This window comes from Chiloscyllium plagiosum, unplaced genomic scaffold (assembly GCF_037043375.1).
Source record: "Chiloscyllium plagiosum isolate Xiang-an unplaced genomic scaffold, Cpla_swu_hap1 HiC_scaffold_46, whole genome shotgun sequence".
In the NCBI taxonomy this organism is placed as follows: domain Eukaryota; kingdom Metazoa; phylum Chordata; class Chondrichthyes; order Orectolobiformes; family Hemiscylliidae; genus Chiloscyllium; species Chiloscyllium plagiosum.
Genome location: NW_028270184.1, coordinates 62,003,229 through 62,017,809, shown reverse-complemented (window position 1 = coordinate 62,017,809; position 14,581 = coordinate 62,003,229). Strand labels below are relative to the sequence as shown.

General features: G+C 48.8%; 1 protein-coding gene across 1 annotated transcript in view; it reads left to right on the top strand.

Moving 5' to 3' along the window:
- Positions 1-13,047, top strand: part of LOC148136358 (putative G protein-coupled receptor 139) — a 78,528-nt gene extending 65,481 nt beyond the window's left edge. The window contains exon 2 of the mRNA XM_087983707.1: positions 12,137-13,047. Within this exon, the coding sequence (XP_087839833.1) occupies positions 12,137-13,047 (911 nt within the window). The remainder of the gene's footprint in view (positions 1-12,136) is intronic.
- The last annotated feature ends 1,534 nt before the right edge of the window (positions 13,048-14,581 follow it).

The following is a 14,581-nucleotide window of genomic DNA, read 5'->3' as shown; positions in this document are numbered from 1 at the left end:
TTCATCAGTCTAACGTGACGTTCCTAATAGTTTATATGCCTTAATTAACTCTCCCCATGTTATTGTGCAGTCGTCGTGTGAACCCGTGTGAACGTCATGTTGCTCACAATCCCCAAAAGCAGCCACAATACGTTCCATCTGAAACAGGTATCCATTCCCATCAACTTCTGCCCTGCATAGAGAACACCAGGCTGACTTCTCGGAGTTGGAAGATACCTTCTTGAGACTTCACACTAGACATATGGCTTCCCTCCTCACACGAGAAAACCAAATTAAAGTCCCACGTGCGTATCATGAGCAACGGAGCCAAGTGGAACAACATGGCGCAGTCTATCTGTGCAGCCTCTGCTCCAATTGTTCATCATGTTAGAGCATCGATTAGGAGACAGTGAGGACTGCCCATGCTGGAGATCAGAGTAGAGAGTCGATTGCTGGAAACGTACAGCAGATCAGGCAGCATCCGAGAAGCCGGAGAATCGATGTTTTGGGCATAAGACATTCATCAGGATCAGCATCAATTACCTCATTCTGTCCCGGTGTAAGTGCATTGAGGTGGAAATGGCCTCCTACTGCTCCTGTATAAGTAGCTCAACTGACTGAATAGCCTCCTACTGTTCCTTTGTAAGTGCCTCAAGGGACTGATTGGCTTCTTCCTCGTCTGATTGGACAAGGCCAAGGGCCTGATTAGGTGACCCCTGGTTTCTGTTTGAAAGCTCGATGTTCTGACAAGTGTGATGATGCTGCAGCTTTAAGAGGTGATTTTGTCCTGGTTTCTTTTAAGAGAAAGATTGAACGATTGTTACCAAGCTGGCTAGCTAAGTCCACTTGGGAAAACAGCGAGGGAGGCCTTAGGTTTATTTTAATGCAGCCTGAATGGGTGTGGCCAGCTCTCACAGGTTAGGATCTCTGGGTTTTGGTTTCTCAGTAACATCAGAAACTATAGGGGTCTCCACAGGGTTGGAAGGTTCAGGGAGTGTCTCCTGGCTGCTACTCTCTGAATTTTCTCTTGATGCTGTTTTCAATTCCTGAATTTTCCTTTTTGCTCAGGACTGTGTTTTTGGGAATGTCCTGTGTTGGACTAGTTCATTAGTAATTGTTCCTCGATCTATTATTCTGTTAAGTTGTCCAGTAGAATTACGTTATTCTAAATTCCTCTTTCTTTGGTTTTATTTCATCTTTCGTGTTTAAATAAATGCTATTTTGCTTCACACCGAGTAGTTTGACCAGTCTGTTCCAGACCATCTGGAACAGACATTTTACATTTCCTTTAAAATAAGAAAACATTAGAGTCTAGGCTACTGCCTTCAAATATTTTCGCGGGGCTCTGGCGTGGCCCATCACACTAGACTCCTTCTCTTCCTGAGTAATAGGCTGCAGCCACTGAATGGGCTGTCCCACTTCTCCAATAGTTTCAATGGGCTGAATGGCTTCCTCATATTCCTGTGAAACCAATGTAAGGTGCTGAATGAACTCTTGTTTTACTGTGGCAATGTGCAGTGTCAGGCAGTGATTTTACATGAATGTTACAGACACATTAACAGCACAAGTCTCAATGGAGTCTGGGTTTTGCTGCACATGGAAACAGACCAGTTCAGGAGTTGTCAGAGCATAAAATGTTCTGAACATTGTGGAATCTTCAGTGATCATACCCAGTTCTGATCTTATGGTGGGGAGGGTGGGGATCGGGGTGGTGGCGGGGAAACATGGATGAAGCAGCTGAAGATGTTTGTGAAGAGGATCTCCCACCCTGAGGATCTCCCACAGAGGTGACCCAGGACTGAGATGATGAACATCTTCCTTTGTGCCACGTTTGACTCCAAACACTGGAAAGTTTACTCTGATTCCCATTAAGTCAAGATTTGTTAAGCTCCTTGATGTCAACAGAAGTCAACCACTGCCCTGATATCAGGGCCAGTCATTTTTACCTGAACCCTTGTGTCAACCTCTTTTGTTCATATCAATAAGCCATGGTATAGGAGCAGCAAGTGCTTTCTTCAAACAGGTGGTAGTGAATGTCAGGCTTTCTCTTCTCAAGAGTGTTGGGGAGCTAGATGAGTGAAAGTATTTGAAGAGGAGGTAGATAGATATTGACCTGTCAGAGAGATGAGGGCTATGAGGAATTGGGCATTAAAGAGGATTTCAGACCGAGAGCAGATCAGCCACAATCTTAGTGAAGGACAAGGCAGGCTTGGGGAGTGAACGACTTGCCCCTGTTTCTGATGTACTCACATTCTGTTATTGGAAAGTTAGTGGGAATTATTTTAATGCATGTTTGTTATTGAATTTTGCATTCAGGATGCCCAGAGGATTTTGTGAACCATTGCTGGGTGCGGTATAGGGGCTGCATTCTCAGGGAATCTGGGTCTCCAACATCACCAACAAATGAAGCACAAGTTGCAGAGAGGGGAAACTCTGTAAAGAGAGATGAGAGGCCTCTTTCATACCCAATCTGTGTTTTCCAATTACATTTCCCAAATCACCTCAAAGCCTGTGTAACAGTTTTGAGAGGCTGAATGGTCTCCTCTGTTTCTGTGCATCAGGTTATAGATGTAAGTAACCTCCAACTGTTCCTGTCTAGCAGGTTTGAGGGGCTGAATGGAACACAGGAATATGGGACTGAAGAGCAGGAGTGGGTCATTAGATACTTTGAGCCTTCTCCACCAGGCACTAAGATTGTGGCTGATCAGGTTGTGGTCTCAGCCCCACTTTCCTGTCTATATCCCATTATGCATGACTCATTTCTCTGTCAAATATTTACCTAACCCAGCTTTCAAACAATGTGAACTTAGAGGCATGATATACTTCCAGTGAAGAGAATTCCGACTTGAAAGGTCCTTTCAGAATTATTTGTCATCCCTCTTATAGAATCAGAGAGAGTCATGCAGAACGGAAACAGACCCGTTCGTCCAACCTGTTCACTCCGATCAGATATCAAATCGGATCTCGTCCCATTTGCCAGCATTTGGCCAATATCCCTCCTCTTTCAGATACTTTTTAAATGTGCGATTGTAACCGTCTTCACCACTTCCTCTGACTGCACTTTCTGTACACACACCACTCTCTGTGTGAAACATTTATCTTCAGGTCCCTTCTAAATCATTCTCCCTCTCGCCTTCAACCTATGCTCTCCTGTTCTGGACTCCCCTACCCTGGAGAGCAGAACGTGGCTGTTCAGAATATCCATGTCCTTGATAGTTTTATAAACCTCTATAATGTCACCCCTCAACCTCTGACACTCCAGGGGGAGACACCTCAACCTAATCAGCCTCACCCTACAGCCCAAACCTCCAGTCCTGGGACATCCGGGTAAGTCATTTCTGCAGAAAACCGAGTTGAATGCAGTATTCTTATAGAGGCCTCACCAACATCCTGTACAGATACAACATGCCACCACAACCCCTATACTCAATGCTCTGACTGATTAAGGCAAATGTGCCAAATGTGTTCTGGCCCACTCTGTCGACCTGCGACTCCACTTCCAAGGAACAATGTACCTTCAGTCCTAGGTCCCTTTGATTCACAACACTCCCCAGGACCTTGCCATGAAGTATATAATGCCTGCCCTGATTTGCCTTCTCAAAATGCAAAGCCTCGTCTTTATCTAAATTAAACTTCATCTGTCACTCCTTGCCCCTTCGTCCCATCTATTTGTGATCTCGTTGTACTCTGAGATAATCTACTACACCACCTTTCTGAAGTAATCTGTAAACTTACTAACTATGGCCCCAATATTCACATCTAAATTTTTACATAAATGATGAAATACAGTGAACTCAGTACTGATTCTTACAGCACACTGCTGTTCACAAGCCTCCAGTCTGAAAAATATCCTTCTTTCTTCAAGCCAATTGCGACTAGCTTCCTCTGTATCCCATGTGACTGAAATTTACTAATCTGTCTACCAATCAGAATGAAATACTAGCGTTGAGAGAGGCAGAGAAGGTTAGGTTAATTTTCACCAGAAAAAAAGGAGATTGGGAGTGGGGGGGACCTGATTGAAGTTTGCAAAATCATGAAGGGTATAGACAGGGTGGACAGAGACAAGCTTTTTTTCCCAGGTGAAGGATTCAATAACGGATGGTCGTGCTTTCAAAGTGAGAGGTGGAAAGTTTAAGGAGGATACACGCGGTAAGTACTTCACACAGAGGGTGGTGGGCAGTTGGAACGCGTTGCTAGAAGAGGTGGTAGAGGCAGGCACGGCAGATTCATTTAAGATGCGTCTGGACAGATGCATGAGTAGGTGGGGAGCAGAGGGATACAGATGCTTAGGAATTGACCGATAGATTTACACAGTACATTTGGATCGGCTCAGGCTTGGAGGGCAAAGGGCCTGTTCCTGGGTTGTAAATTTTCTTTGTTCTTTGTTCTTTAAATGAACACCTTGCTGAAGTCCATATAGACAATGTCTACCAAATTGCCTTCATTAATCTTCTTTGTCACCTCTTCAAAAAACTCAACCAAATTAATGAGACATGATTTCCCATGCAGATAGCCTCGTTGTCTACCCCGATCAGTCCTTGCCTTCCCAAATGTATGTAAATGCTATCCCTCAGAATCCCCTCCAACAACTTACCCACCACTGACATCAGGGTCACCGGTCTATAGTTCCCCGGCTTTGTGGGTCACTATTTCCTTTTCTAGTCCGATTCCTCCACTGCTCACAACAATGTTAAATGTAACCAGGTTGGTCATATGGCCGATGATATCGGTCTCAGACTGGGTCAGGGTCAGTTTTAGGAACAAGTCAGGCTAGTTTCTACAATCTGCTAAAACAACACGTTTATGATCCAGAGCAATGTTACTCAAACTATGGTGGAAAGATGAATGGCAAACTGTTTGGGTATTGCAAGTATATATTCAATATTTCCCTTTCAAAAATCTCTGACACACATACACACACAGACACACACACACACACACACACAGAGACACACACACACATACATACACACACTTTTAACTTGAAAGAACTCTGCCCAGATATTATTGAAACTCATGACAAAAGGGAAAATTGAGAGATTGTCCAAAACGCTATTCTGCTTCTGAAGATATTGTACTCACACAGCTGCTAGCAATGGGATTCCATCCTCGGAAAGTTGGATTTGGCTTAATTCCCTTTGCTTTTGGCAGTGAGGAGATTCCAAAGGGTAGCACGGTGGTTGGCACTGCTGCCTCACAGCACCAGGGACTTGGGGCCGATTCCAGCCTTGGGTGACTGTCTGTGTGGAGTTTGCACATTCTCCCCTTGTCTGTATGAGATTCTAATGAGTGATCCAGTTTCCTACCACAAACTGTGTAGGTTCGGTGGATTGGTCATGCTAAATTGTCTGTAGTGTTCAGGGATTTCTAGGTTTTGTACAATAGTCAGGGGTAAATATAGGGAAATGGGTTTGGAAGGTTGTTATGGACCTGTTGTGCTGAAGGGCCTGTTTCAGCACTGCAGGGATTCCATAAAAATAAGAATAGTAACGATGACTGTAGAGGTTTTATTTAGCTCGCACACATCGCTGTGATGAGGAACAATGAAGGAGTGAGAGTGTCAGAGGCCGTTCCTTCTCAAGCAGATTACATTTTCTCCCTCTCTGAGCTGAATCACACAGTAATGTCATCCTCTCCCAAACTGGACCATGTGAGGTCTCCTTGTACATTGTCCAGATTATGTCTCCATCACATTCCCTGTTCCATGTAGGTGCATCATTGGTGCTGTCATTCACAGAGCCATACTCTTAGCAGAAAATGGTCTCGTTTGATTTGAAATATGTTCACATGGCCCTGCGTCATTAAAAAATGAAATGTTTTATTTATTCAGACACCTCTTCCATCTCCATCAAGTCACAATTCTAAATCCATTTTAATCAGTTTGTTCAGATGTATCCTGAGACACCTCTGTAGGCTTTACACCGAGACCTTTGTGCCCAGAGGTAGGGACACTAGCATCACTCAGCAATACCCATATAGCGGTAACATTATTCTCCTGTGTGTTCCTTCATCAGCCTGTTCTGACATGATGTGACATACCTCTGCAATAGGCAGGACTTGAATCCAGGCCTTCTAGTCCAGAGCTAGGAACTCTACCACACAAGTTTAGGAATTGGAATCAAATCCAGAGCACTGACTGAGATGCAGGGACACTACCCACTACATTACCATACCCAGATTTTGGGACATATTTTAGTGCCCGCTTTCAGCTCGGTGTGGATTTATTATAATCAGAGCTGAAAAATGTGTTGCTGGAAAAGCGCAGCAGGTCAGGCAGCATCCAAGGAACAGGAGAATCGAAGTTTCGGGCAGAAGCCCTTCTTCAGGAATGAGGAGGGTGTGCCAAGCAGGCTAAGATAAAAAGGTAGGGAGGAGGGACTTGGGGGAGGGGCATTGGGAATGTGATAGGTTGAAGGAGGTTGAGGTGAGGGTGATAGGCCGGAGAAGGGGTGGGGTGGAGAGGTCAGGAAGAAGATAGCAGATCAGGAAGGAAGTACTGAATCTGAGGGGTGGGACTGAGATAAGGTGGGTGGAGGGGAAATGAGGAAGCTGGAGAAATCCCCATTCATCCCTTGTGGTTGGAGGGTTCCTAGGCGGAAGATGAGGTCCTCTTCCTCCAGGCGCCGTGTTGCTGTGGTCTGGCGATGGAGGAGTCCAAGGACCTGCATGTCCTTGGCGGAGTGGGAGGGAGAGTTAAAGTATTGAGCCACGGGGCGGTTGGGTTGGTCGGTGCGGGTGTCCCAGAGGTGTTCTCTGAAACGTTCCGCAAGTATGAGGCCTGTTTCTCCAATATAGAGGAGACCACATCGGGTGCAGCGGATGCAGTAAATGATGTGTGTGGAGGTGCAGGTAAATTTGTGGCGGATATGGAAGGATCCCTTGGGGCCTTGGAGGGAAGTGAGGGCGCAAGTTTTGCATTTCTTGCGGTTGCAGGGGAAGGTGCGGGAGTGGAGGTTGGGTTGATGGGGGGGGTGTGGCCCTGACGAGGGAGTGGCGGAGGGATTAGTTTTTCCGGAACGCTGTTAGAGGAGGGGAGGGAAATATATCCTTGGTGGTGGGGTCTGTTTGGAGGTGGCGGAAATGACGAAGGATGATATGATGTATCTGGAGGTTGGTGGGGTGGTAAGTGAGGACCAATGGTGTTCTGTTCTGGTGGCGATTGGAGGGGCGGGGTTCAAGGGCGGAGGAGCGGGAAGTGGAGGAGATGCGGTGGAGAGCATCGTCAACCATGTCTGAGGGGAAGTTGCGGTCTTTGAAGAAGGAGACCATTTGGGTTGTTCAGTATTGGAATTGGCCCTCCTGGGAGCAGATGCAACCCAGGCGAAGGAATTGAGAATATGGGATGGCGTTTTTACAGGGGGAAGGGTGGGAGGAGGGGTAATCAAGGTAGCTGTGGGAGTCGGTCGGTTTATAGAAAATTTCCGTGTTGAGTGAGAATTGCCCTTCACATTGCTCCTTACTCAGTCGTTGGACGTGGATTTTTTCAGAATCTCCACACGAGGCGTCCCGGTCCTCTCCGGCTTCTACCAGGGTCCTCCCCACATGGCGGGGTGAGGGGGGAGTGAGGGAACGGATATCGGGCAATCCACCCCCCGGCTTGGCCCTTTCTGTCCTATTCCAGGCTGTTCCTCCTGGAATGGAAGGGAGGGATGGTGGGAATGTGTGGCCCTGCTGTTAGTGCTGGAGGAGGTGAGGAACAGGATCATGGTGAGGGGTCTGGGGGGAGTCTGTCCACAGTGTTGTATCCATGCAATGTTATTAGTGTAGGGGGGGGGGTAAAGCGGAGGGAGGAGGAGAGAGAGACAGACAGACAGACAGACAGACAGACAGACAGACAGAGACAGAGACATAGACAGAGAGAGAGAGAAGGTGCTGTTTGCAGCTGTGTCAGTGGTGGAGCATGAGCCTTGTTCGGGGTTCGGTGCTGTAACAGATATACAGTGAGTGTGAGGGAGCAGAGCGAATACGGTGACCCTTATCCTGACAGAGCGGGGAAGGTTATTGAAGCTTGTCCTGTATTGCTGGACATTTCTTCAGACCGCAGATACTGCACTGGGCTGGGTGGGGAGCTCAGACCATGCTCGGCGGGTCTGGGTGGGAAGAGAATGGTCCCCCTCTGTACTAGCCCAATCACCAGGACCTCCGTGCCCCTGTCGACAAACTGTGGTGTAATTGCCCCTTATCTGCCATGCTAGGGGTAAACTGTGCACGGCAGCTCCAAACTGAGAAAGCTCAACCGTGTGCCCCTTGGCCTTTTAAAGATGGCACCAGTGCCAGGGAGCACGGAGTATCCAGGGGTATCCGGGCGATGGTGAGTATCTCCAGCCATGATGGGTGGGAGAATCGGGCTGGTATTGAATGAGAAGGACACCATGGGATGGGGTGGGTAGTTAATGAGTTGAGTTCGATACGATAGCACCAGGAAACTAGCTCAGCCTAGTGTGGATGATCCCGCTGTCACCGTCAATGGAAAAGGCACTGAGACAAATTATTGTTAGAATTAGCCCAATGAGTCAAAGACTCTGATGGCCCTACGCCCAGATACAAAGCTGCAGAACAAATACTCATCCAAAACTCTGCATCATCTGAAATCCCACCAATATCCTGTTCACCTACATTCCTGGAAACACTGGCAATGTTACAGGATGCTGTTAAAATGTTTTCATTTCAGCATTCTGAAACCTGGGCCCACATGCTTCCATGGCACTGTCTCTCAGTCTCCCCCTCTCCGTCTATTTCCCAAACCCCTCCCATGTGGTGATATTTAAACTGATTACCCCGCCATCTCTCTCTGGCAGTGATGTTCACACCCACAGAACCCCTTGTCAGGGCACAATGGAGATATGGAGCTGTAACTGGAAGGGAGCTGCACATCCTGTCACTTCCAGCATGGGCTGCAAGTTTCCCGACACTGGGCAGTGATCTAACACAGTGTTACTGAGAAATGCACTGGGCTGGGGTACACAGCTCTATATGCTGGGGGTGGGGGCTAACTGCTCCTGGGTTACAGATCAATGCACTGGGGAGGTGTACACAGTCTTACATGCTGGAAGGGTAACTGCTCCTTGTTTACAGATCAATGCACTGGGGTGGTGTACACAGCTCTACATGCTGGGAGGGTAACTGCTTCTGGTTTACAGATCAATACACTGGGGTGGTGTACACAGTCCTACATGCTGGGAGGGTAACTGCTCCTGGTATACAGATCAATGCACTGGGGCAGTGTACGCAGTCCTTCATGCCGGGAGGGTAACTGCTCCTTGTTTACAGATCAATGCACTCGGGTGGTGTACTCAGTCCTACATGCTGGGAGGGTAACTGCTCCCCTTTTACAGATTAATTCACGGGTGATTACTGCACAGGTCACTGTGCTGGTCAGACTAACTGGTTGAGGTTTATCGATAATGCAATGGTGTAGACTGTGCAGCTCCATATACTGGATGGATGTTTCTTTCAGGTTCACACATTAGTGCACTGCTGATTTCTGCACAGCTCCCGGTGCTGGACAGATATCTAGTCCGGGTTTATAGATCAATGCACTGCTGTGGTCTACACAGCTCCCCATATTCCTGTGTAGCAGCTTTGAAATGCTGAATGTTCCCTTCCATTTCCTGTGAAAGCGGTCTGAGACATTAAAAGATCTGCTCCAATCGCTGCGTAACAGCCTCCAATGGCTGAATGGCCTCATTCAGTTCCTGTTTAAAACTCTTGATGGGCTGAATAGCCTGCTTCGGTATCGGTGCAGTTGTGAATGGTGCTGAATATTTTGAAACCATCAGTGAATAGCCCATTTCTGACTTTATGATGGAGGGAAGGCCATTGATGCTGCAGCTGTTACTAGCCCACAGTACCTCATGGATGGCCAGTTTCCATGTGCTCAGCCCTTTAGAAGTATGTCCTACTTCACAGGAGGGAGTGCCACATCAGACAGTGAGCAGTACGCTCAATATGATTTATCTCTCCATCCCGGAGGCTCGCAGCCTCATTCGTGATGAAGGTCTGCTGCCCGACATGTTGATTTTCCTGCTCCTCGGATGCTGCCTGACCTGCTGTGATTTTCCAGGAACACACTAATCTTGAGTATGTCAAATATGAGGCTGAGACTGTGCCTCCACCAGAACTTTGTGCTGGCTGCTCCTACAGATACTGTCAGAGCCCTTTGGGACAAGGAGTTTGGGGCGAATGTTTCCCCCAGTCTGGCTGTTGTGTATTGAAGCCTGTCCCTGTTCAGGCAGCGGTGGGGCTGTGGGGACACTCCTGGTGATGGACATTTAAGTCCCACACACAGGGGACGGTCGTGTCCTTATCACCCCCAGTGCTTCCTCTGATTTGTTTCCAACATCGTGGGGAACTGAGTTAACACCGATAGGAGGGATGGGGGGCAGGAGATAACCATCCTCAGGCGATTTCCTTGACCATGATCTGTTACTATGAGATTTCCTGGGTTCTGGAATCAATGTTGGGGAATTGCAGGGTAACTCCTTCCCTGACTGTATCCCAAGGTGTCCCCACAACTGGTGGGTCTGTCCTGCCGGTGGGACAGGATATACCCAGGCATGGTGATGGGGCTTCATGAAACATTATGAGTGGCACCGTGGCACAGTGGTTAGCACTGCTGCCTCACAGCGCCAGAGACCCGGGTTCAATTCCCGCCTCAGGCGACTGACTGTGTGGAGTTTGCACATTCTCCCCGTGTCTGCGTGGGTTTCGTCTGGGTGGTCCGGTTTCCTCCCACAGTCCAAAGATATGCAGGTTGGGTGAATTGGCCATTGGAAATTGTCCGTAGTGTTAGGTGAAGGGGTAAATGTAGCGGAATGGGTCTGGGTGGGTTGCGCTTCGGCGGGTTGATGTGGATTTGTTGGGCCGAAGGGCCTGTTTCCACACTGTAAGTAATCTAATCTAATCTAAATTACCCGTCAGGCCTGATCCTGTGAGTACGACGGTGTTGGACTGTTTCCTGACTGAGAGTGTGGTACTGGAAAAGCACAGCAGGTCAGGCAGCATCCGAGGAGCAGGGGAATGAACGTTTCAGGCATAATCCCTTCTTCAGGAATGAGGCTTCTGGGCCGGGGAGCTGAGAGATAAATGGGAGGGGGCTGGGCAGGGGCTGGGGTTGTGGGGAAGGGAGCTGGGAATGTGATCGGGAGACGGAGATGAGGGAGAGGTGATAGGTCAGAGAGGAGGGTGGGGTGGATGGGGGGAAGATGATGGACAGGTCAAGGAGTTCCCCGGAACGTTCTGTCCCTGATATTCTCCAGAACGTTCTGTCCCTGACATTCTATAACTGCCATTCCCCGGAACGTTCTGTCACCAACATTCTATAACTGACATCCCCGGAACGTTCTGTCCCCGACATGCTATAACTGCCATTCCCCGGAACGTTCTGTCCCCGACATTCTATAACTGACATTCCCCGGAAGGTTCTGTCCCCGACATTCTATAACTGCCATTCCCCGGAAGGTTCTGTCCCCGACATTCTATAACTGCCATTCCCCGGAAAGTTCTGTCCCTGACATTCTATAACTGCCATTCCCTGGAAAGTTCTGTCCCTGACATTCTATAACTGCCATTCCCCGGAAAGTTCTGTCCCTGAACTTTTTTGTGAACAGCCGGACGTCAGTGAATTGAACAAACAATAAGATCCCGAGGGAAGAGATCCCGTTCCAGGGAGAATGAGACACTGTTCCGAAGGCCCCTCAGGCAGTTAAAGGAGTGAATACGTTTTCCCTGCATTTAAATTTCTTCACGGCACAGGATCGACCACAATTTAAACCAAAAGAAAGGAATTCCCAAACTCCGTTTGTTTTCAGGAAACTGGGAGAGAATACTTCAGGACAGCAACGTTTCCACCCTCCGTATTAGGAACTGGGAAGGAGTGACCTGTGTCTGCTCTCGAGTGATCGAGTGTGTGGGAATGTTTTAGAAACCATCTGTCCTTATGGATGTGTCTCTGTGTGTTTGGGGAGGGAGGGTTTCCTGTGGTTTATGTCACATTGTTGTCAGTAATTCAGACCTTCCCATTTGTTATTCCAGCTCCAATTATTTTAATAAATCCCTGAATACAAGGACACATTTGAAAATCTCACTGGGTCCCCGATCAAACTGGTCCCTTTGCCTCCAGGCTGGTGGATAATGGGTTTGTTTTTCTTCCTCACAGTTAACGTAGTGACCATCTACGTCCTGCTTTATAAAGATTGTGGATTGTCTCCATGTGTCAGACGTTACCTGGGGGCCATGGCAGCGGCGGATCTCCTGGTCATTATCCTTGACCTGATCCTGAGACACATTCCCATTGTTTATCCGCAACAGTTTTATTTCCTGAAGGACTCCGTCCCCGTGTGTAACATCCACGCCGTCCTGCTTTATGCAGCCACTGACTGCTCTGTCTGGTTCACCGTCACTTTCACCTTTGATCGGTTTGTGGTCATTTGTTGCCAGAAGCTGAAAAGTAAATATTGCAGTGAGAAAACGTCGGTTGTGATTCTGGGAGTAGTGACTGTGCTGAGCTGTTTAAAGAACATTTCCTGGTATTTTATGCTCACGGCTCGGTATTGGCCGTGGAACCTCCCCTGGTTTTGTGAGGTAACAGACGCTGTTCGTTATTCCATTGTCTGGGTCACAATCGAGTTCCTCCACCACATTCTAACCCCGTGTGTCCCATTTCTCCTGATTCTGCTGCTCAATGTTCTCACTGTCAGACACATTTTAGTGACCAGCAGAGCCCGCAGGAGACTCCGCGCCCACACCAATGGGGACGCTCAGTCTGACACAGAAATGAGAAACCGAAAAAAATCCATCATTTTACTGTTTGTGATCTCGGCCAATTTCATCCTGTTATGGTCAACGTTCATGCTGTATTCTATATGGTACCGGATGTGGGATATTGGGTATCGGTCTGTGTATCTCCATCCCTTTGTGCGGGAATTGGGCTTCATGCTGCAGCTCCTCAGTTGCTGCACAAACACCGCGATTTATGCCGTGACCCAGACTAAGTTCAGGCAGCAGCTGAAGAATGTGCTGAAATATCCCTTCACCCAAATCCATCCATCACTCAAATTCCCTCATTAATCACACCATCCGGGATTTTCTCATTTCAGTTCAGTGTTTCAGCGATGGAGCAGCCTGTCGCTATGGTAACAGACTGAGGGTAGCGCTGGTTTGTCCATCCTTATCCCACAGGGGGGTTACAGGGAAACATTTCAATGTTTCTCACAGGTCAGGGGCCAGTGAGAAAAGGCTCCATCCCACTGACTGTGTCCATCACTTCCATTTGTAAACAATAAAAATGCTCATTAAAGCGTGCCGAGCAGCAGAGTGACCGGTTTTGTGGTGTGTCTTTGTGTTGGAGAAGCTGAGCTGGAGAGAGACAGACTCAGAACCAAGTCCTGGTCCTCAGGGAAGGGGAGGGCACCGCGCCATCAGCTCACGAGCTGGGTTTAACTCCCACTGCCCCTCCACTGCAGCATGGCCTCCCCATTTCATCTCCCCTTCTCTCTCTACTCAATTCTCTCCCTCTCTCTCACCACCTCTCCTCTTCACACTCCCTCCTTTCCCGTTTCACACACATCCCCCGAACCCCAGTTTCTCCACCTGCTCACACTCTTCCCTATCCCCTCATCCGCACTCTCTCTGTCCTGCCGTCTCTGTCTCCCTCCAGCACGAGAGAGTGTGGACAGAGAGATGGGGATAAATAGAGGGGGAACAGAGAGAGGGTTACAAAGAGAGGGGAACGGAGAGAGAGGGGAAAGAGAGAGGGGGATAAAGAGAGGGGGACAGAGAGATGGGGCAGAGAGAGGGGAACAGAGAGAGAAGTGACAGAGAGAGGGGGACAGAGAGAAGGGAACAGAGAGAAGGGGACAGAGAGAGGGGGACAGAGAGAGTGTGGACAAAGAGAGAGTGTGGACAGAGAGATGGGGATAAAGGGAGGGGGGACAGAGAGAAAGTTAAAAAGAGAGGGGACAGAGAGAGGGGAACAGAGAGCGGGGACAGAGAGAAGGGAACAGAGAGAAGGGGATAGAGAGAGGGGGACAGAGAGAGGGGGCACAGAGAAAGGGGTACATAGAGAGGGTGAAAGAGAGGGGGACAGAGAGGAGGGAAACAGAGAGAGGGGGAGAGAGAGGGGGGACGTGGAGAGGGGACACAGAGAAGGGGGACAGAGTGAGGGGGGCAGAGAGAGGGGGACAGAAAGAGCGAGGACAGAGAGAGGGGGACAGAGAGAAGGGAACAGAGAGAAGGGTCAAAGAGAGGGGGACAGAGAGAGGGGGACAGAGAGAGGGGGACAAAGAGAAAGTGATTGTATGAGGGGAAAAGAGAGAAAGGAATAGACAGAGGGAAACAGAGAGAGGGGGAGTTAGAGAGACGGGGGACGTGGAGAGGGGACAGAGAGAGGGGGTGCAGAGTGAGGGGGACAGAGAGAGGGGGGACAGACAGGGGGGCCGAGAGAGGGGGGACAGAGAGACGGGGGACAGAGAGAGGGAGACAGAGAGTTTGGGGACAGAGAGAGCGGGATAAAGAGAAGGGGACAGAGAGAGGGGGACAGAGAGACAGTGGACAGAGAGAGGGGGATAAAGAGAGGGGGACAGAGAGAGGGGAACTGAGAGTA